The sequence below is a fragment of the Cynocephalus volans genome, chromosome 3, assembly GCF_027409185.1.
Source record: "Cynocephalus volans isolate mCynVol1 chromosome 3, mCynVol1.pri, whole genome shotgun sequence".
Taxonomy (NCBI): Eukaryota; Metazoa; Chordata; class Mammalia; order Dermoptera; family Cynocephalidae; genus Cynocephalus; species Cynocephalus volans.
The window spans coordinates 76,301,285-76,322,013 of NC_084462.1; the positions used below are offsets into that span (position 1 = coordinate 76,301,285).

At 39.4% G+C, this 20,729-nt stretch overlaps 1 protein-coding gene across 1 annotated transcript in view; it reads right to left on the reverse strand.

Moving 5' to 3' along the window:
• The window catches only part of RAB8B (RAB8B, member RAS oncogene family), a 60,008-nt gene extending 39,668 nt beyond the window's left edge, over positions 1 to 20,340 (reverse strand). The window contains exon 1 of the mRNA XM_063089690.1: positions 20,137 to 20,340. Coding sequence (XP_062945760.1) covers positions 20,137 to 20,260 — 124 coding nt within the window. The 5' untranslated portion in view covers positions 20,261 to 20,340. The remainder of the gene's footprint in view (positions 1 to 20,136) is intronic.
• Between the last annotated feature and the right edge of the window lie 389 nt (positions 20,341 to 20,729).

The following is a 20,729-nucleotide window of genomic DNA, read 5'->3' on the forward strand; positions in this document are numbered from 1 at the left end:
GGGTACTTTTCAAAGTAAACTAGAAAGAACTCTCCTTTCACAGTCCATTTTACAAGTAGCTAAGTATATTACACAAGGACTCTCCATTCCTTAGAAGACTACAAAGAAATATAATACACGTATGACAAAGGTAGAGCATTAGATCAGTTAAATTTTTACATAAGTATAAAAACTACGTCCTACTCTTTACAAACTTGACATTCACCAGACAGCAGTTTTTCACTCAGTATCTTTGAAAACCAAGAAGTAAAGTGAAAAATTCCAAGACAGCTTTTGGAACACTTTAATCAATTGAATAGAAATATACAAATGAATTTTAAAGCAAAATCAATGCATCAATGAGTAAGATCTAACATGAAAGTACTCACCTCACACCTCACAATGAGACTATGATCAGATGAAGGCAAAAGTCTAAATCACAGGGTAAAGGAGGGATGGGTATGAGGGAGGGATTGAATTATCAAGAGAGAGTTCTTCAATTTCCAGATTCCCAGGGCCCCAGTTGGTAGTTTAGGACAAATGTGGTATTTGGTCACAAATAGCAACAATAGGTATCTTTTATGTCTGGGATGGGGAAGGAGCTCAGAACCTGTGGAGATTGCAGACTCTTGACTCTGTGATAATGAGACAGAAGAGCTCTAGATACCCTATTCAGTTTTAAAGATATTAATAAACAAGAAAAATATCAGCTGGTTAGAGCATGGTGTTAAACACCAAGGTCAAGAGTTCAGATCCCATACTGGCCAGCTGCCACAAAAAAATAAAAAAATAAAAAATAAATATACATAAATACTCTTATGTGTTTTCCACAGAAAAAATGCAGTTTTAAGTTAGGAGGAAAAAATAAAAAACATGAGGGCCGGCCCATGGCTCACTTGGGAGAGTGTGGTGCTGATAACATCAAGGCCATGGGTTCGGACTCCTATATAGGGATGGCCGGTTGGTCCACTTCGAGAGCGTGGTGCTGACAACACCAAGTCAAGGGTTAAGATCCCCTTACCAGTCACCTTTTTAAAAAACAACAACAACAAAAACATGAATTCTCAAAAGCAGAAACTCACATTTCAAGGGTTACATAAGAAAAGAGAAATGAACTGCTGCTGAAATTGGAGGCAGGAGAACCCGCCCTGGTCATATCCATTGTCAGATGCAAAAGCTTTGTAAAGTGTTAGAAACTGAGCACACCAATTTCCAAAGAATTCAACATCATTGGTGAATTCTTTCTCAAACTGAAATTAAGCTCTTGGATAAATGCATTAGACTCTACCTCCCACACTGTAGTAATTTGAAAACAATGACCAACTTGAATTTTTTTTTCTTTTTTTTTGTGTGTGTGACCAGTAAGGGGATCGCAACCCTTGGCTTGGTGTTGCCCGCACCACGCTCAGCCAGTGAGCGCACCGGCCATCCCTATATAGGATCCGAACCCGCAGCCTCGCCGCTCCCAGCGCCGCACTCTCCTGAGTGAGCCACGGGATCAGCCCCCAATTTGAATTTTTAACCACTAGAAATTTCTACATTTTACAAAGTTGGTAGAGAGAAGGAAGCCACTTTTGTTTTGTCCTTGAGAGCAGATATGAAAGATAAGAATACATGGAAAATGTAGAAAAATATTTGGAAAACAGAATTAACTCGTTTTAAGTTTCAATACTCACATAAACAAAAGCAGTTGGAAAGAACTCATGTAAGAATGCCCATAACCAGAAGGAAGATTGTTTTGTTTCGGGTTTTTGGGTTTTTTTTAGTATCCACATTACAATGTAAATTTGCAACTTAAGCTTTTATCGTTATTTTAAAAATGAAAGCTGCATCATCTATAGTCATAAATGCACAGCCTACTGAATTTAAAAGAGGAGCGCATTCCAGTTTTAGGTACAAGTAGAATGACTAAGTAGACTTGAACAACAAACTCCTTAGGCAGTACCGTGAATTTCCTGAGCTTGTGGTAGTATATGGAGGACCATGATTCACTAAGCACCAATCATTGCTCCCCTAACCTAACTTCTACCTCCCTTCCCACATCCGCCTTCCACACACATCAACCTCGTTTTAGTAGAGAAATAGTGCCAAGAAGACATTTATCCTCATTGGATTTTATTGGAAGGAGGAAATCAGAAAGAAATCATCTAGTATAACTTAGTTATGATTTCAACTACCAGCTAGGAACCAGAAAAATGAAAATTAATTTAATCTGAGCACAGGTTGCAATTCTCTAGTTTTAAAAAGAGAATAGTTAGAACATAGAGAGTTCCCTTTTGATTCCACAGAGGAGGGAGGGAAGAAAAGAAGGGAAGGAAGAAAGGAATAAAGGAAGAGAGGGAGGGAGGACTTGGGACACTAAAACATGCTTTAGGTTTCTGCCAAAGTCTTATAAAAACCTAACATGAACCTCATAGTTAACTACTGACAGTGGCATGTGCTTTTAATTATATTCTGAAAATGTGCAAGCAAGCAAGGCAAAATTATATCATGGTTCTCATTTACATTTATCATTCCCTCACTATGGGAATATATAATCACTTACAGACATCTGTGGATAATTATATATGAAGATGGGCCTTTCAAGATCAAGTTTAAGAGTTCTAGTGTCTTTCTATTCATACTCCAATCACGAGGCAATTTACTAGAGCTGCTTTAGTGAATAGGGAAATATTTGGGGAAGTCCAAGGCTTTCTCCCTACCATGTATGAAAATTTCATAATAATAATTTCCTTGACACCTCCCTGACTTCCCACAATAAAGCTCAAAGAGGTGATATTTCCTTTCCCGTATCTAGTTATAAGAATCACTTTGTACTTTACAACACTTTTTAAAATAAGGGTTCTGTATTTTTTCCTTGAATCAAACGTGATGCCAGATTATCACTATTATATCTTGACTTTTCTGATCCCCAATCAGAACTCCCCTTCCCCTATTTGAAAGTGACATTTTCTAGTATAAAAAAATTCCAAGAAAAATTGGGTTAGACTACAATAAATATGAGTCACAGCTGAATATGAAATGAAACAGAAAATGTGCTGGTGAAATCCCTCCCTTAACTTTATCTCACAACCCCAGATGTCTAAAAACGATAAACATGGTGACCTATCCAAGAACAAACTGGATATCAAGTTTTTGCTATTGTTTAGTTTTTTGCTGTGACTTATGTGAGAAGTTCAGCATGCTCTGCTCATTAGTCACCAAGGATGATTCCACAACAACTCAGAAGGAAGGACCACAATACATTGTGCAGAAGATGGGGAGGGCTCTCAATGGTGCTGAACGATCAACGAGGGGCGTTTCATGTTCAGATATGATAGACATGACATGTACTGGTCAGGTAATACATGACACTACTAAGGAAAATGTGGTGCTTGGCAAAAAATCCACCAAAACCATGACTGGATCTAACTGGAAGTTAATTTTGAACTCTACCACACTCACTTTTACTTTTAACAGGATATATTTAAAGGAAGTATTTGCTAAATACTCATAGTACCAAGAAGCTTTATAAAGAAAATTTCAAACTAAGGCTATTTATCTCTAAACTCTTGCTGAAACATTCTTTCCTGTTCAAATGGCTACCAAAGTTAAGAATATAACAGAGTTAAATAAGCCTGTCATTGAGAGATACACTTAGTGTATACAGTCTGGGGTGGAACACAGTTATAATATCCCAGTAAGTGAGACAGGAATCTCCCAACCTCCCAACTCAGAAAGGGATAAGAACACACACAACCTGCTGCAGTTTCAGACACATCTGTGAAGCATGTCCCCATAATCTCAGTGATTTCTATACTTCTGATCTACAAAGGGTATTCATTCTATTATTTGTGTCCTTGTCAAAAAAGAAAAGTTAGGCCAGAGAAGCCAAAAGAGATTTTAACGCAAGACACTTAAGCTAATAAAAGCAGAGTTGATCTTTCACTTTTATTTGGGCTTTTGCAGATAAGATACACATCTCAAACAAGCCATAGAATCTTCCCCCAAATTATGTTTCTGCTTTTATCTTTTGATATTGCAAGGGCTCCAATGGGTCACTTGTGTAGTGGTATCTTTTGGTAAAAGAGGTTTCCTCAGGCTGAATTAAGCCCTGGCTGTTAAGCTAATTAGAACCATATCACATAACATTTTGAGTACGCTGCTCGAAAACGCTGTGGTGTGATGTGCAGCCTTCATTCAATTTAAGAGACAATTCAAATTTCTCACCTTTTATTTGCATAGCAGTCACTCGTAACACAACCAGCCCACTCTTAGAAAAAGAAGGCCAAGACTGGCTGCAGCTGCCTCCAGTGCCTTCACTACTCACTGCCCCCCACCCCTTTTTTAGTAGAAAAGATAGAAGAGGCAGTGGCATACTCTTCCTGCTCTTTTCAGGGTTTTCCATGTCAGAGTCCTGCCACCTTTTCCAAGTCCAAAATGATCTTAGTACTTTGTTGGAAAAAAATAGAAAAATGGCTCCACTGAAGGTCAGCAACCCAGAGATAGATGGTACTTGGACAACACTGGAGGTTGCCTCAAGCCTATACCAGGAGGCCTAGTTGTGGTACTGCCTGTCTTCCATCCAGGTTTGCTTTTACACAACTCAAATGCAGTAACAAAAGATTCTGGGGTAGAGGGTAGGGGCAGACAAAGCAGGAAGAAAAACCTAATTCATTAAAAAAAATTGTTTTTAATGAAGAATGAAAGTGGCAGGACTGTATATGGCACAAAGATGGCTTTCCCATAGACACAGAGAAAGCTTCATTATCTAGATCAGGCCAAGATTCCCAGGGTGCTGACAGCTCTAGAGAGGACCAGAGGCAAAGAAATTGTAGACTATTACCTGGGGAAAAGAAGATTGTTAGGGCCTCTTCTATCAAATTGAAATCAAAATCAACTTTTCAACAAAGGTTTCACAGAAGAATGCCAAACCACAACCACAGCAGGCCTGAATCCTACTGAGATATCTAGAGTTGCAGTCTAAGATTATTATATCTTTAAAAGATAAACAGGCAATCATTTCAATATGTTTCAGCAAGCAATTATAATTTTAATTTCAGAATCATCAGAAAAAATTTCTAAGCTTTAAAGGTCCTCTTTCCCAAAAGATGAGAGTTTTATTTCATCAAGTTATTTCATCGGTATTATCCCGAAATTTCAATTCAATAACAATTTTTTCGAGTACTAGATATGTACCAAGTACTATACAGTGTTTGGCAATGCTAAGAACACAAAGTTAAAACAAATTTATGTGCTAAAGAAATTTATCATGGGAGTGGGGAGTTGGGGAAGTAGAGAAGGAAGACGGTTCTATGTGGCTGTCAACTGTACATTCACTCAACAAACATTTACTGAGAGCCTTCTATGCTCCAGGAACTGCACATTTATATATGGACATAAATGAAGTTAGCAGGCATGTATTACTACAGATAAATGCCTGGGGTAGAAAAGAAACAGGTTGGTTTTATTGCTCTCGCATCTAGAAAAAGACCACAAGCAATAACAGGTGATAATTACACATCCTTTGAAGCTTATGTATGTGTTAATGGATGAGATATCACTATTGCAAGATCCCAAGATCTCTTCCTCAGAAGGAAATATAGTGTTAGTTCATTTATTCAACAAACAGATACCGTGTGCCTGAGCATCAGGTAAGCGAGTGCTGAAGGGACAAGTCACGGTTCCTAGGGGCCGGCCCGTGGCTCACTTGGGAGAGTGCGGTGCTGATAACACCAAGGCCACAGGTTCGGATCACTATATAAGGATGGCTGGTTCGCTCACTTGGGGGAGTGTGGTGCTGACAACACCAAGTTAAGGGTTAAGATCCCCTTACCGGTCATCTTTAAAAAAAAAAAAAAAGGTCACGGTTCCTGTCCTCCAGGAGGTTCCAATCAGGTGTGATAGGTCCTGAAAGCTTCTTCTCTTTCCACCATTTTGGCACATTTCATTGCTTGGTACTGAGCATTAACTGAACCCACCATTACAAATCTGTATGCTTCATTAGAGAGTAAAACTCTTACCATTTAAACATTTTTAACAAGATACCTTTCTGTATAAATCATAATTTTAGGGAATGGACTGAATCAGAGAGTTCCATGGCATGGTTTCTCATTGCCATTAAACCCCAAAAGAACTCTCTTAAAACCGCTGCAGCTTAAAACTATAAATAAATGGGTCACTTCCCTGCACATAACCCTTTCATCTACAGTCAGAATTAAATCTATCCTCCTTACACTGCCCTCGAGGCCCTTCATGACCTGGTCCCTGACATCTCTTGTCCCATCCTTGATTATATTTTTTTAACCTCACCTGCCTGGTCTAAAGCAAGTACTATACCAAACCAAACCCAGTTTGGGCTTTATGCCTACCACAGTCCATGTAATCATTATGTACTAAATATCATAAGGGGGAAAGTGTTACAGGGGCAAAAGAACATGTTTTATGTTCATACTGGCACATTTATTGGCACATTTATTTCCGTAATTCTCTTGATGAGACAGTATAACGATTAAAAAGAAATAGCATGTATCCTTACTGTAAAAGTATGATTGATGACTTTTTTGAGATTGAAGTATCATCATCTCGATTATTAGGTAAAGAAAAACCTATTAATGAACTTTCAAGTTGGGTAATTTACTTCATTAAAATCAGCTATGGTATTTCAAGATTTAATGTATTGTTCAAATTCATGTATGCAAACAAACTCATTAAAATTCAGAAGACTTCAGCTCAGAAGCTCACTGCACTTAAAATTCAGGGCCCTAACAGAGGGCATTGAGCTGGAATATTTAAATTGAAACAATTGTCCCTTCTAGACAGGGCTTTCTACACTGTTTTTTGTTTTTGTTTTCATCCAAAGTAGAAATTCAAGATGCCCTAAGAGTTTGCAGCAGTTGGAAGGCCGAGAAAAACTTGCTCCTTATGTTACACTGACATGCTGCACCCAAGGTCAAGGGCTGCTTTTCGATACCTTCTTCTGAGGTCAGGGATAATCACCTTCACTCTGAGAATGAGTTTAAAGAAAAATATTTCTAATTCTAGCTTTGTAAAATGCGTGTAGTCCTAAACTTTAAGAACCAATTTTCTAGAAAACTGAAGCACATGCCATGAAGTAACCAAAATGTTCCCTTTCAAATTGTTTATGGAACTCATTCTAACAGGTGCTTCTTAAGTTACAAAAACCCCTCACCATTTACTGAGCCTTGCTGCATGCTAGGCCCTGTGCTAAATGCTTTACTACATTACTTCATTAAACCACCTCACAATCCTTTGCAGAGAAAAGGAAACTGAGACCAAGAAGGTTAAAGAATTTGGTGACATCACCCAGCTGGTAAGGAGTGAGGCCACAGTTCACCCTGCACCAAAGATCTGTGAAGATAATTTTTAAAAAAATTTCTGAGCCAATGTTGGGGCAGAAAGGCATAGAGGTTAAAAACACTATTCAACTATTCTGGGCCCTAATTACTTCATTTGGAAAGTGGGGATAATAAGAGAACACAACTAAGATGTTGTTGTGAGGATTAAATTCAAGAAAATTTTAATGCCTAGACCAGGACTTGGTGTACAGTAAGCACTCAAAAAATGTTAGCTCTTATTAAAATCAAGTGCTGTAACAATGAAGCCCCCCAAGGATTACCAAGGTTTTTATAGCTTTCTGGGTCTGGAACTACCCTCAGTGAACTAAGACTAATTTCATTCATATACATTCACACACATCCTTTTTTGTGTGTGTGCTTCCCGTCTGCCAAAGATAATATACACACAATAATGCATTTAATTCTCAACTAAAACAAAACAAAAAATCTTGCAAAGGAGTCACTATGCTCCTTTCATCAGTTAAAAAAAAAAAATGGTAAAACAATTTGCCCAAGGCTCTCAAATAGGAAGTATAAACGGTTCCCAACTTAAAATGGTTCAACTTACCAACTTTACCATGGTATGAAAGTGATATGCATTCAGTAAAAACTGTACTACTTCGAGTACCCATACAATCATTCCACTTTTCACTTGGAGTACAGTATTCAATAAATTATATGAGATATTCAACACTTTAGTATAAAATAGCCTTCGTGTTAGATGATTTTGCCCAACTGTAGGCTAATGCAAGTGTTCTGAGCACACTCAAAGAGGGCTAGGCTAAACTATGATGTTCAGAAAGTTAGGGGTGTTACATGCATTTTTTGGCTTCTGATATTTTCAGTTTAGGATGGGCTTATCGGGATGTAATCCCATCATAAGTCAAAGAATATCTGTAGTACAATAAGGATTTGGACTTGGGAGTTGCTGTGTCAGAAGCCCAAGTTCTTTTATCTACACTGTTATTTTGAGTTCTTATGTCTACTTTTTCTATTTTCTCAGTGAGTCCATTGGTTGTAACGTAGGATCAGAGTTCTGAAAGGGACTTTAGAGTGTATCTAGCACAATATTCCTTTTTTTGCACATGAAGAAATGGAAGCCCAGATTTACTACTGACTTGCCTGAAGTCACATAATAAATGTTATTTCCACAGGATCTCACACTGCCACTTTTTCCTCTCAGGTGTTGGTAGCCTGCCTCTATGAGGCCCTCAGCCCGGCTTCTCATTTTTTAGGGGAAGAGAGAAACCAATGACTACTGTATAAATCAAAAACGCAAAGGCTAGGTGAGGGCCCAGAGGCTCCCCTATGAGGCAAGTTCATGAGTTTCAGCAAGTAGACTTCGTTATGTCAAGTCTAGCTGTTTCGGCTTTTCTGCTTCCTGGCTCATAGCAGCATTCTGGAACTGAGAGTTAACAAACAAATCAGGTGTTAGTCTAGTTTACAATGCTGCTGTGACTCTGAGGAAAATTCTGCCAAACAGGAGTTTACAAACAAAAGCTACAGTAGATACAATTTCACCCTCAAAAAAAGGACAGGCGAACATGAAGTTTAAACCTAACTTGCTAAAGGAAGGTAGCTCACAATTAAGGTAGCTGTTCCTAGCCCATTACAGTGTCTCTAAGGCCAACAACATCCAAGCATAACAAACTGATGGCCACCTGTGGAGGCAATGCTGAGATTTCTGATATAATTAGTCTCCTTTTCACGAAACAGTAGGATTCATAATTAAACTCTGTCCCTACCTGCCCCCGTTCTGCTGTGCACATAGTTGATTGCTTCCCAAGGGACTGGGTTGGAGGCCAGGAGACAACCCAAAACCACAAGTCCACTGACCTGGGGCCAAAAGGCAACATGATGCATGTTTGCATTAGCTATTACTGGGGCTTATCCAAGGAGAAGTTGGTTTCATCTTTCCACTCAACACACTTCCCAAGAATTTGTTGGTCAGTTTGCATGGTTCTTACAGACCACTGAAAGGGATCGCTCCTATGGCTAAGTGCCCAACACACTGAGTCCCATGGAAAACTCCAGCACCTGTTCTAAGAGGAGCAGGTTGTTGTGAACAAGGTGTTGTTCAGAATGAAGTGTGAGGCTAAAGTCTTGGCTCCTCTACCTACTTACTGGACCGATCAAGTCAATTACCCTCTCAGAACCTTAGATTCCTTGTCTAGAACATGGAGATGGTAATCTCTTTCCATCTTGTATGATTAATGAGGAGTTTACATCAAGTAATGTAAGTGAAAGGACTTTGTAAACAGTAAAGATCCAAGTGAAGGGAAGGGATATCTGTCTTCTAGCCTCCTACTTGTTCTTCCTTCAGTGGCCCCCACACTGCCCTCAGGATAAAGTCCAGGCTCTTGAACTAGGGTGAAAAGCTCTTCACAATCTGCTCTCTTTACCTCTTCTCGCCACCTCACCTAAGGCTTCAGCCAAATGGGAGGTCTTCAAGTTCCTCCACAGGGCTGTGCTGTCTCTGGCATCTGCAGGAGCCGCTTTGCCTGGAGATCCCTCCCTGCTTACTCTTTCCCACTCTACCCAACCAACTCCTCCTTCAAGTTCTGATTTGAGCTTTGATGTAATTTCCTCCTAGAAGCTTTCTCCTATCTCTCCTAGGCACTCTCATAACCTCTTAAATTTATCCCTTTGTAGTCCTTTCATTACTGTTTAAATTACCTGGATGCTCATTAACACTTTCTCCTCTTAAAATTTTATGGACTAAAAAATGTTGTTGACTGAATGAGTAAATTTAGCAAAAATATTAATGACTTAGTGTTTTAGATGAGTAGTTGGTCACTCACAAATCACTACAGGTCCCCCATCCAACTTCATAAGCAATAAGGAAAAAAGTTCTTGAAGATCTAGTTCAACCTCACCACACCCCACCCCCAGCTCCTTTTCATTGAGAAGAAAACAGGCTGTGAGAAGCTAAAAGGCTTGACCAAAAGCAAATGGCTAATCAAGGACAGAGATGTACATAGATCCTAGATCTCTTAGTTCAGTTTCTTCCTTTTCTCTCACAAAATGTTAACTATGTCTAGATTGTATGCTAAACCATCAGTGTCTTTTCAAAGCAAGAGAACTGAAGGCAGATGAGGTGTAAAAGAAGAGACTTGAAATCAGAAAATTAATGTTCAATATCAGGCTCTGTGTGACCTTGGGCAACTGCTGTGCCTTTGGGCTTCAGTTTCCTCATGTGTCAAATGGAAATTTAGCACCAGCAAAAGACTTCCAATTATTTTAGATTACTTTTCACCTACCACATCATATTTTATGTGAAGAAAATTAGAATATTTGAAGACGCTTTATATATCTCTTCTCAAAGAAATATTTTCACAACTTTCGAGTAGTTATTTTTCTGGTGACATTTAATTTATTACTTAAACCAAAGCATTTTTAAGGACAGGGTTCAAAAACAGTAAGCAGTTTCTTTAGTACTACAAAAATGTTAACCAATTTATAAGATCAACACAGGTTTGTTTGAATTAACTAATGCTACAACTTCTCCCTTCTGTCTTCGTGTCATCAAAATGCTAGTATTCACCACTGCAAAGAATCCTCGTCCACAACCATTAACTGAAGAATGAAAAGGACCAACCTTTTTCTTCACAGACGTTGTTTGATTTCACAGACTCACAGAATGCTGCAGCCAGAAGAGACTAAAAACCAGCGAAGCCTGCACCCGCCTTTCATGATGAGAAAACAGGCCAGTCTAATGTCTTTGGGAGGGGGCTTGTACCATGACTGAATGGAAACATGCACCAATTTTTTTACAGTACTTTATTTTACAATAATTAAGAAATGATTTGAACAAAAAATGTGGTAAATCCTATAATGAGATCACAACTTCAATTTAAAATATAATGGTGTTTATCAAAGTTGAAAGCTGAAGGGCAAGCTACAGACATACTTCTGATGATATTATATACGCATTTAAAAATTTAATTATAATGGAATTTTGGGTATGTGAAAGAAATTATTTCACTTTTCCTACAAATGTTTCATGTTATTATAAGACTGGAAAATTTCAAAACAACGTAAGTAGACAAAATAGAAAAGGCACTAATTCAAATTATTTTGTTTGTGAACAGCACCCTGGTCTGTGCGTCACTGTTCATTACTGGCTATGACAAGCCCCAGTTTTTTATTATCTAGTTCTAAACAATATAAGAGAATCATAGCAGTCAAAGGTCACTATTAATTCTCAAACTATTTTAGGCAGAAGTTTCTAACTCCTCACCTAATAATTTACTCCAACTGCTAACAAAAGCAAAAAGGAAAACAAAACAAAACAAAAAAAGCTGAACAAGTAGCCAAAGAAACCGATAGGGGAGGTAGAATGAATGTTGTTTTTATTCTTCTCCTCTTACCAACTCAATCCCCTCTTCCCAAATCCTGGGATGGGTAAGGTGCTAATGGGTAGTGAAATGAGAAAGTGGTCTGAGTCATTCCAAAAATGGAATAGTTAGCTCTCAATAAAGACTTGTTTTCCATGTTATATCAAGATTTTATTCAGAGACCTGTACAAGAGAAAAAGTAAAAAAATTTCTTGTTGAAACCATAAACAGCTGCCCCATCCAAATTTATAAGCAATAAACAAATTATAGTAGGGTTAATCACTGACATCTCACAATGCAAACTGTTTTTTTGTGTGTCATGGATTTTGTGCATTTGTGCATATGTGTGTATGAGGAGATTAGAGTATTTTACAATACCTATTCCAGATAAACAAATATTTCATAGGGTCATAAGAAAATAACTTACAATTCAACTTTTAAATAGATCACCTATACGAGTATTTCACATCAAAATTTGACCATCCATCTTCAGAGATTGTCCTTCCATTTTATACATCAGGAAAATATCTATGATTTATTAAAATAATTACTGCCAAGTTCTTTATCAAAATATGTAAAATTGTAATGTGATGTGGTAGCCATGGTAGTCTCAGTTCTGTCAGCAGAAAGCTGTGCAACTATACATTGCTTAATAGCTCTGTGGTTGGTTTTTATCATAAGGCAGGATTTCATACCTAACCCAGTTTTTGCAAAATGCTTTGAAATCCAGAGATGCTGTCATGAGACTACAAGCAGCACCGTTATCCAGTCTATCTTAGTGATAGCAAGCCTAAATTTGATGAACATGATGACATGCAGAGCTAGCATTTACCCTGGCAGCCAAGAAATAAAATTCTGGGCTGAGGAAGATGAGAGCTCCCTGGAGAAAGTCCAAAGGTTCAGCAACAGGTAAATACCAAAGTGCCTAATTAAACCGATGCTAAATGCTACAGGTAGGACAGCGAGAAAACACTTCATCAGGGCTAACAGGGCAGGGCTGCTGGGAGAACTGTTTCTAAACTATTTCTACCACTTTATGTTGCTTCCCAAAGGAAGTCCTGAGTAACTAACTACGTAACTTAAAAAAAGCAGATTTATTTCCCCCGCTAAAGACAATTAGGTACCGACTACCTTTTAGGTTCTTATTGATTCAACTCAAAATAAGAAAAATCCCCAAACACAAAATTGAACACATGAAAAGGACACATCTCCAGACATAACATGTCCAATAATTATTCACTAATAATATTGTTAATACTGAAATTTGGCATATTGGACAACAAATAGCTACCTATTCACTTTAGAAAACAGCAAATGTACAGGATGTTGAACCCTCTTTCTTCCCTCATTGCCCATAGCAGACCTTAGGAATCCATCCCAGCCCTGTCTTTCTAGGCTCAGATTGGACCTCAGAACTATACAGAACACAGCATTCTAGGCAGCCACTACTAATCTGTCAGTATTGGCATTTTTTCATCCCAATTTTGTATATTCCTCAACACACTTTGCTAAAATATTGAAATGGGTCTTTAAAGAAAGCCACTTTGTGATAGTTTCAAGACTAGAGTAAAACTTCATTTAAACAGTAAAATGGTAATCTTTTTTCCTAAAATAAGGGCAGAAAACAACCATAAACATAAGTTTTACTCTAGATATATGCTGTTGCAGTGAGATATACAATCCGTTTTATACAATAAATGTTCATTCACATCTTTTTAAAAATAGAATTTGGCTTTATTCAACTCAAACACCCAGTCCAGTTCCAATCCACTCACTACCCTGTCACTCAAATGAGTGTCGGGCAGAACACAGACAAAAACACAGCTCCATCTGCTAATTAAAAATGGGCATGAAACTGTTAACAGGCATCTGTTGCATTGTTTGAAGCTTAATGGGCAGAGACAAAGCTGAAATGGCTCTTCTAATGCAAACCCAGTGATTTCACTCATTTTCTATTTGGTATTTATGTTAGTGGGGGGTTGGAAGCAGGGTGTTAAAACAGCTTATTATGGAGACAAAGATAAGTGAAATATCTTTCATACTCTAAAACAACTCTTTCAAACTAATTATAGAAAGATATACAGCATTTTGTACTAGGGGAAATACTATTCTTGCGTTAAAAATTCAAATTAAACACTTTTAATCTTAACTCAGACATCATGTAATCATCTATAATACTATGAAAGGTAATAATAATAAATTCAAGCAGTGCTTTACAGCTCATATAGTGTTTTCACAATTTATCCATCCATCCATTCATTCATCCAGTTGAGTAGTCATTTAATGGGCCTTGAAGATTTAAAAGGTGAATAAGACTTGATTCCTGCCTTAAGGAACTCACAGCAACCTGAAAGGTAGGCACAATTTTATTACACCCTATTATAGATGAAGGAACTAAGGCCAAAGAAGGACAACTGACTCACCAAAGGCCACAAAGCTAGGAATGGCAGATGCCTGGACATGAACCCAGATCTGACTCCAGACCCATTGCTCCTCTTACTTCAACATGCTATCTCTCTAACACCCAAACATGAACCACTCCACTTCATCTTCCTGGAAAAAGAAAATTTAGGGTTTTGTCATGCAAACACCAGCTCTGACAGAGGATCCATTTTAAGTACCATAACCACCATACATCCTTGACCATCAAGCCTGGTTTGCAAGGTGGTGTGGCTCATAGGTCTCATCTAGCCCACAGACATGTCTGTTTGGCCCTTACTGTAATGGCCCTCACACCGGTTTTCTGCTTTGCTTCTGCTTTATTAATTGCCCCTAAACTTGTGTTTTTATGAGAAAATTTCAGCATATCTTGAAATGTGAGAATATTTTCCAGCACGGCAATGGTAAAGCGGCAGCTGAAAAGCAGCCACTCCCTTAGGGAATATACTGTCTGGTTTGCCAGGATCCACACGACACCCTACTGCCTCCCATTCTGGGCCCACTCCCCTAGTCATAGTTTCTACCTGACCCATTTGAGTTTGCAATCTATGTTACCAGTCTATAATCTTACCCTGACTTTCCTTTTTTATCTTTCCCTGGTTACTTTCGTTTTAGAAGCTCAATGATTTCATACTCCACAATAATATTCACCACCTAAAATCTACTTCCCCATTCCCACTCCAACCCTCTTCTCATCCTGCTATGAAAACTCTGCTGAAAAACGTTCCCAGGTAACAACTGTAACACACACAGGAGACCTGATCCCTAGAATGGAGCTTTGCACAGGCAGGCAGACCTAGACTACAGCCAGCCTCGGGCCATGCCAGCAGCTCCCTGGTCTTCCACGTCAGGCCCTATGGGTTCTTTTCAGATTCACTTATTGGATTCAATTAAAAAATGAACTGCTAGATTTTTCCTCGTCTTCAAGGACTAGACTTATTTCTTCCTAAAACAATATTTCCAAACCTATTTCCCTCCAACTTTTCTCAGTGGATCCAAACAATCTTGCTGCTATTGCCAAGAGAACCTCCTACCTGACTTGCTGCCATGTAGAACAGCTGGTGAAGCTCTTTATTAAAGTACACTTATTCTTAAGATAGATCCATATCTGTACCCAAGACTCAGTTTCCCCACACCCATCCTTAATTTGTAGAAAGGCTTTTTTCGTTCAATAGAACACAAATTGAGGAGGTAAATTTAACCCTTTATCATCAAGTATTAAATTCTACTTTTCCTGAACTAGCATTATTATCAAAGCTATCACTTAGATGGGAAGTCTACTGACAGCTTTGAAGGAACACAATGACATTAAAATAAGGCTTTATGTACAAAATGTTCAAATTGAACTTGCATGTTCCTTGCATATTTTTGTTTGAGAAACTGAAGCCAAGGAAAACAACTACAAAAATGAAAATCAACTTGCTCTAAATATCTGGATTACGCTCGGCCAAATGTTGGTATCATCTTGGATAAAAATGTAAATATGACAAAGTTTGTTTTTCAGTCAATAAGTCCTGATAAAAGCTTTGAAATGCTACCAACAAAAAACAGTTTTTAATTTTAAGCAAGGGTCAGCAAACTTGTTCTACAAAAGACCAGTCAGTAAATATTTTTAAGCTTTATGAGATACATATGGTCTCTGTTGCATATTCTTCATTGTTTTGTTTTATTTTTTAATAACATTTTAAAAAATGTAAAAACCATTCTTTGCCTGTGGACTGTACAAAATCAGGCTGTAGGCCACATCTGGCCCATGGGCTGTAGTGTGCCAACCCCTGACTTTAAGGAAAGTGAAGCAAAGAAAAATATGCCATGTTAACAGAATAAAACATCTAAAAGTGCTCTGAGACTATGCTGCAACAATTACCAACACACCGCTATTAATGATTTCATTAGTTATTTTGCACATGGAAGGAATTTTAATGACAGAATGCACTTTGATCTAATAACCTGCAACTACACAGAAAAAAGGGCAAAGGACAGCTATGTGCTGAGTTATCCCAGTATAAATTCCTACAGAACTCTGTCACTGTACTAACATTTACTATTTCTCTGAACAGACTTAGCTAATCAAAGTGGAAACATCTTAACTTTCCTCACATAAAGACATATGTGCAAAATCTAATTCCTCCCTGGGAAAGGTGATGACTTGAATTTATGGAGAGGATCATAGTGATCAGAAATAGCAGCTCAACTGTGAAAAGTGACACAGATTTGGATCTGGAGTTTCACTAGAGACTCTGCTACAAACAGCTGTGTGATTTTGAGGGCGTCAAGTAAACCTTTGTTTTCTCATTTATAAAATTGGGGCAGAGGGACTGGCCGGTTAGCTCAGCTGGTTAGAGTAATACGTTGATAACATCAAGTCCAAGGGTTCAGACCACCGAACCGACCAGCCACACACACACACACACAAAAAATTGAGACGGAGGCATAAAGTATACAATTTCTAAGACTTTTTCTGCTGTCAAACTATGACTATACTAAATAATGAAACCACTCAGGAAATACCTAACAGGAAGAAGGGGGCAGGGCAGGGGAGAGATGGCAAAGGGAAGAAGCTTAGATTGTCCTGTAACAGGACAGGGCTAGATTATCTTCTTGTTTGGTACAGGGCCATTTCAAGATGTCGATATGCCCTCATGTCAATATTAAAATGCATTCACATCCCATAGTAAATATAATATACAGCTAACTGTATTTCTATACCTAGTTGTCTTAATGTTACCATTTATAGACATTTAATTAACTGTTAATTATGATTATATAAGGGTTTTTTTTAAGCCAATCAAAAATTTTTTCAATTTTCAAACATTTGAACTGAAAGGTTAGTGGGTCCTAGGCACTGGGCCTGTAATTTCAAATGGATAAAACATTGCTACAAAAACATTTGTTCAAATGGATAAAATATTATCTGATATACTGGAAGATCCCCAATAAATCAGATAAAAGAAAATCGACCTTCCACCATCCCAAAGAGCAAAAGGGAAATAAGGGGACCTGAGATATCACAGAAGATAGCAAGACCTTAGAGAAGTGAGAAGAAAGTAGCTGTGAGACAACTGTATATGGAATCAAAATGACTAATTGTCTCCTTTTCATGATGACAGAACCCCTATCAAAACACTGTTTTAAGAAGGCAGAATGTATCTTCTTAAAATGTATCTTCATGGGAAGAAACAGACACGCATACATATCTATCAAAACATACACAAACAAAAACCCCAGGTGTTAAGAAATGAATCTTTCCTGTGATGTAGAGTTTATCAAGTGCTGTCAGCAATGCTGTGACAGACCTTATCAAAACCCAGTCAGAAAAGGCCAGGAACTTACACATCTAGATACCTGAAGAAACAATTATGACTGAGGAGGACATGGACCACCAACTGTCACCATGACAACTTCAGATCACCTGTGCATGGGTAAGGGGCTTGGGGTAAGAGGATATTACTGTGAACCCCCCAAATCTATGTTTGTACTCAGTGAAGAGTCTGTGGAATTTTTCACTAGAATGGTGTTAACTTTTACATTATCTTCCAAACTTAATTTTAACTGCAAAGCATTAAGTTTCAGGTATATAAATTCTTCTGCTGTTTGAAGGCAGTGGGCTACCACTTCCTGTTGGAGCTCTGGGGCTAAGTAAGAGGCACGGGATTTCCCCTCCTCTATGTCAACTGAAGACACAGCTCACAGCCTCTTTTTACTATATTCACCACACAGAAAATATAAAGACCAAGATCTCACATGAGATTCACCCCTTTTAATGGGTACCTCCTAGTCTAAACTGTTTTAGGACACTGGTTTTCATACCTTAATAGCTGTAACCCTCCAAAGAACTTTTTTCCAATCATTTAAAAAAAAAAAAAAAAAACCCACTCAAGAAAAGTTCTAATCCTTCAGAATGAAAAGCAATTTTTAAAAGCTGCTATTTTAAAAGGAAGCAGACACTCTTACAGGAAATGTGGGACAAAAATTAACACAAAAAAGAGAAAATTAATAACACTATTACAAACAAACAAAAAGTCATCAAAGGAGCTTAAGACAAACAGCATCAGAGAGATTCACTCACTCTCAAGGCAGGAGGATACTTCTGGGTGGGTTGCACATAGAATGAATAAAAGGCCACCGACTTGACTTGTTAGAAATTGTCCTTTATCACCTATTCTACAGTATGCCTTCAAAAATGAAAAAGAATTATTTGGGGTTTTGAAATTAGTATCAGAGTCAAAAATTAACTCCCTTTAGTTGTTGTACCAGCTCCCACCAAATCTCTTAGGAATGTACTAGAGAGATGACATTTAAAATCTGCTTCCTCAGAAAAGAAAAAGTCCCACTCAAGACTGACTGCCAAGAACTTGGAAGTCAAACTTCCCTAAGCCCAGACATCATAACACCCAAGAGGGCTTAGACCATTCAATTTGTATGAAAAAGGCCAGAATGAACAAACCATAGCCTTTCCTAATACTTGAATTGATGAGTGTGCTATACCCAAATATTTTTTTTAAAGATAAATTATCCTTAAGACACACAAATATTTAAACACTTTGTTACCAAAGCACTAGCTCTCTACTATTTCCCAACCCAGAAATTCATGGTGAGATATGCTGAAAGAACCATTTGAAACATGCCTAAATAAGCTACTAGTAGAGGTCAGAAACATCACCCGGACAACCAAAAGCTGAGATTCTTAAGGTACTTAATTAACTGAAGCTATTTAACAAGGGAAATAATGTTAAAGTCACTTCCATAGGCAGCTTAAAACCAGCTTTGATTTGCTCTTCAGTTTAAGGTGAGTTAGAGATCTTGTTACCTGAACACAATGTCTTCCAGTACAAAAGTAGGAAAGACAGCTCTCATCCAAGATCAGAAAAAATTCTTAAATCAATTGGAAGTAATTGGGGGTGTATATTACATGTTGTGATTCATTTAACAAGTAATAATTAGAACCAAAGCAAAATAGACAGGGAGGCAGGCAGAATGTAAGATCAATTCCTTGGCTGGGAAGTTATTAAACATTCAAAGCCAAGAATTTAAAAAATTAAGAAGTGTTGTTTCTCAGGAAATGGTAGTAAAGGGGTGAACCATATTTTCCTGACCAGATCATTTCCCAAAGTCACCAATTCCCTTAATACCCATTAACACTCGTGGAACAATTTAACACTCCATAGACATTATCCCATGATTAGTCACTTTTTGCTTTCTCCTGCACTTGATCCAAAGACAGTAAAGAGAACATGGTAACCAGTGCTCCCAGTTACTGGAGAAAGTCGTGCCCCCCATTGCTTTCCATTTCCTCTCCCTTTTCCATCTTCTCTGTCTTCTCTGCTCAGCCTCTTTTTACTATATATGCTGCTTCCCATTTTCCTTTCTATCTCACACCCAGCTCTGCTTTACTTTCTCCACCAAGTATCCTCATCCCGCCCTCTGGTCCCCTGAACTCTTCTCCCACCTGCAATTTTCTTCTGTCCCCTCCCATGGCATCTGTCCAGACTTCTTGTAGCCAGTGCCCCCTCATCTGTCACCTCCTGATCACTCATTCTCAATTCCCTTCTGATTACCTACTTCTCACCTCTCTTATCCCTTGCGTCCTCTGTCCCTCTACTTCACATCTCTCTCATGCCCCAACCCTTCATTTCCCCTTCACATTTCCTTCCTCTTTCCTGTCGTTTAAACCATGTTCACATCCACTATCCTCTTCTCTTTCTCCATGAGATTTCCTGTGCACCCCCCTACACTGTGTCCCTCTAGGACCCCTCCCTGTCAGTCCCCGAACCTTCTCGTTTCCCCAATACCCCTAGTCCTTGTTCCTCTGCTCCCCTTCCCTTTCCTGTGCCCCCAAGTTCCCGCTTCACCCCCTAGCCTCACGTTCCCACCCGCCCCTCTCCCTCACGCCTTCGCGCTCTCTCACTGCCCGCACTGCCCTGCGGTCCCCAGGATCTCCTCTCCGGGGCTCCCGAGGACGCCCCCCCCCGCCCTCTCCCCGGTCCCTTGTACCCGCCCCCCTATATCTCACCCCCAGTCCCGGGCCGCAGCCCCTCCCTCACCGATGGTGGAGATGAAGGTGGTGTTGAAAGCGTCCTCTGAAAAGCGGAACAGGAGGCAGGTCTTGCCCACTCCCGAGTCGCCGATCAGCAGCAGCTTGAACAAATAATCGTACGTCTTCGCCATCTTCTCGCTCCGGCCCTCTGACCGGGGAGCGAGAGAAGGCCGCTGAGAGAGGCTGGGAGGGGGCCGCGGGCCAGGGGGCGTGCCCGCCGAGCCGCGGCCGCTCGCCCCGCCCCTCTCCCCGCCCCTCCACTCGGAGAAGGCTTGCGCGCCCCGCCCCTCGAGGCCAATCCGCGGGGGTTTCGTCATCACCGCCCGCGGCCCGGCGCTTCATGGGACTTGTAGTTTCTTCGTGAAAACTCGGGCGTGCCCGGTGTAGACTGTCCAGGCGGCCCAAGCGGATGAAAGATCTGCTCTGGGCGAGGGTGACTGGGTGGACTATGCGTTTTCTCCGGTGGTGGGAAGGGAGGCCCCGTTTGGAACTCTGCGCGTTGCGCTGCCGGCGCTTAACTTCGTTGTTTCTTTGTGTGCTGGCGCCTTTCAAATCCAGGACCTCGGAATCTGACTCCCGTAGTTCGCGCATCTTTTCCGC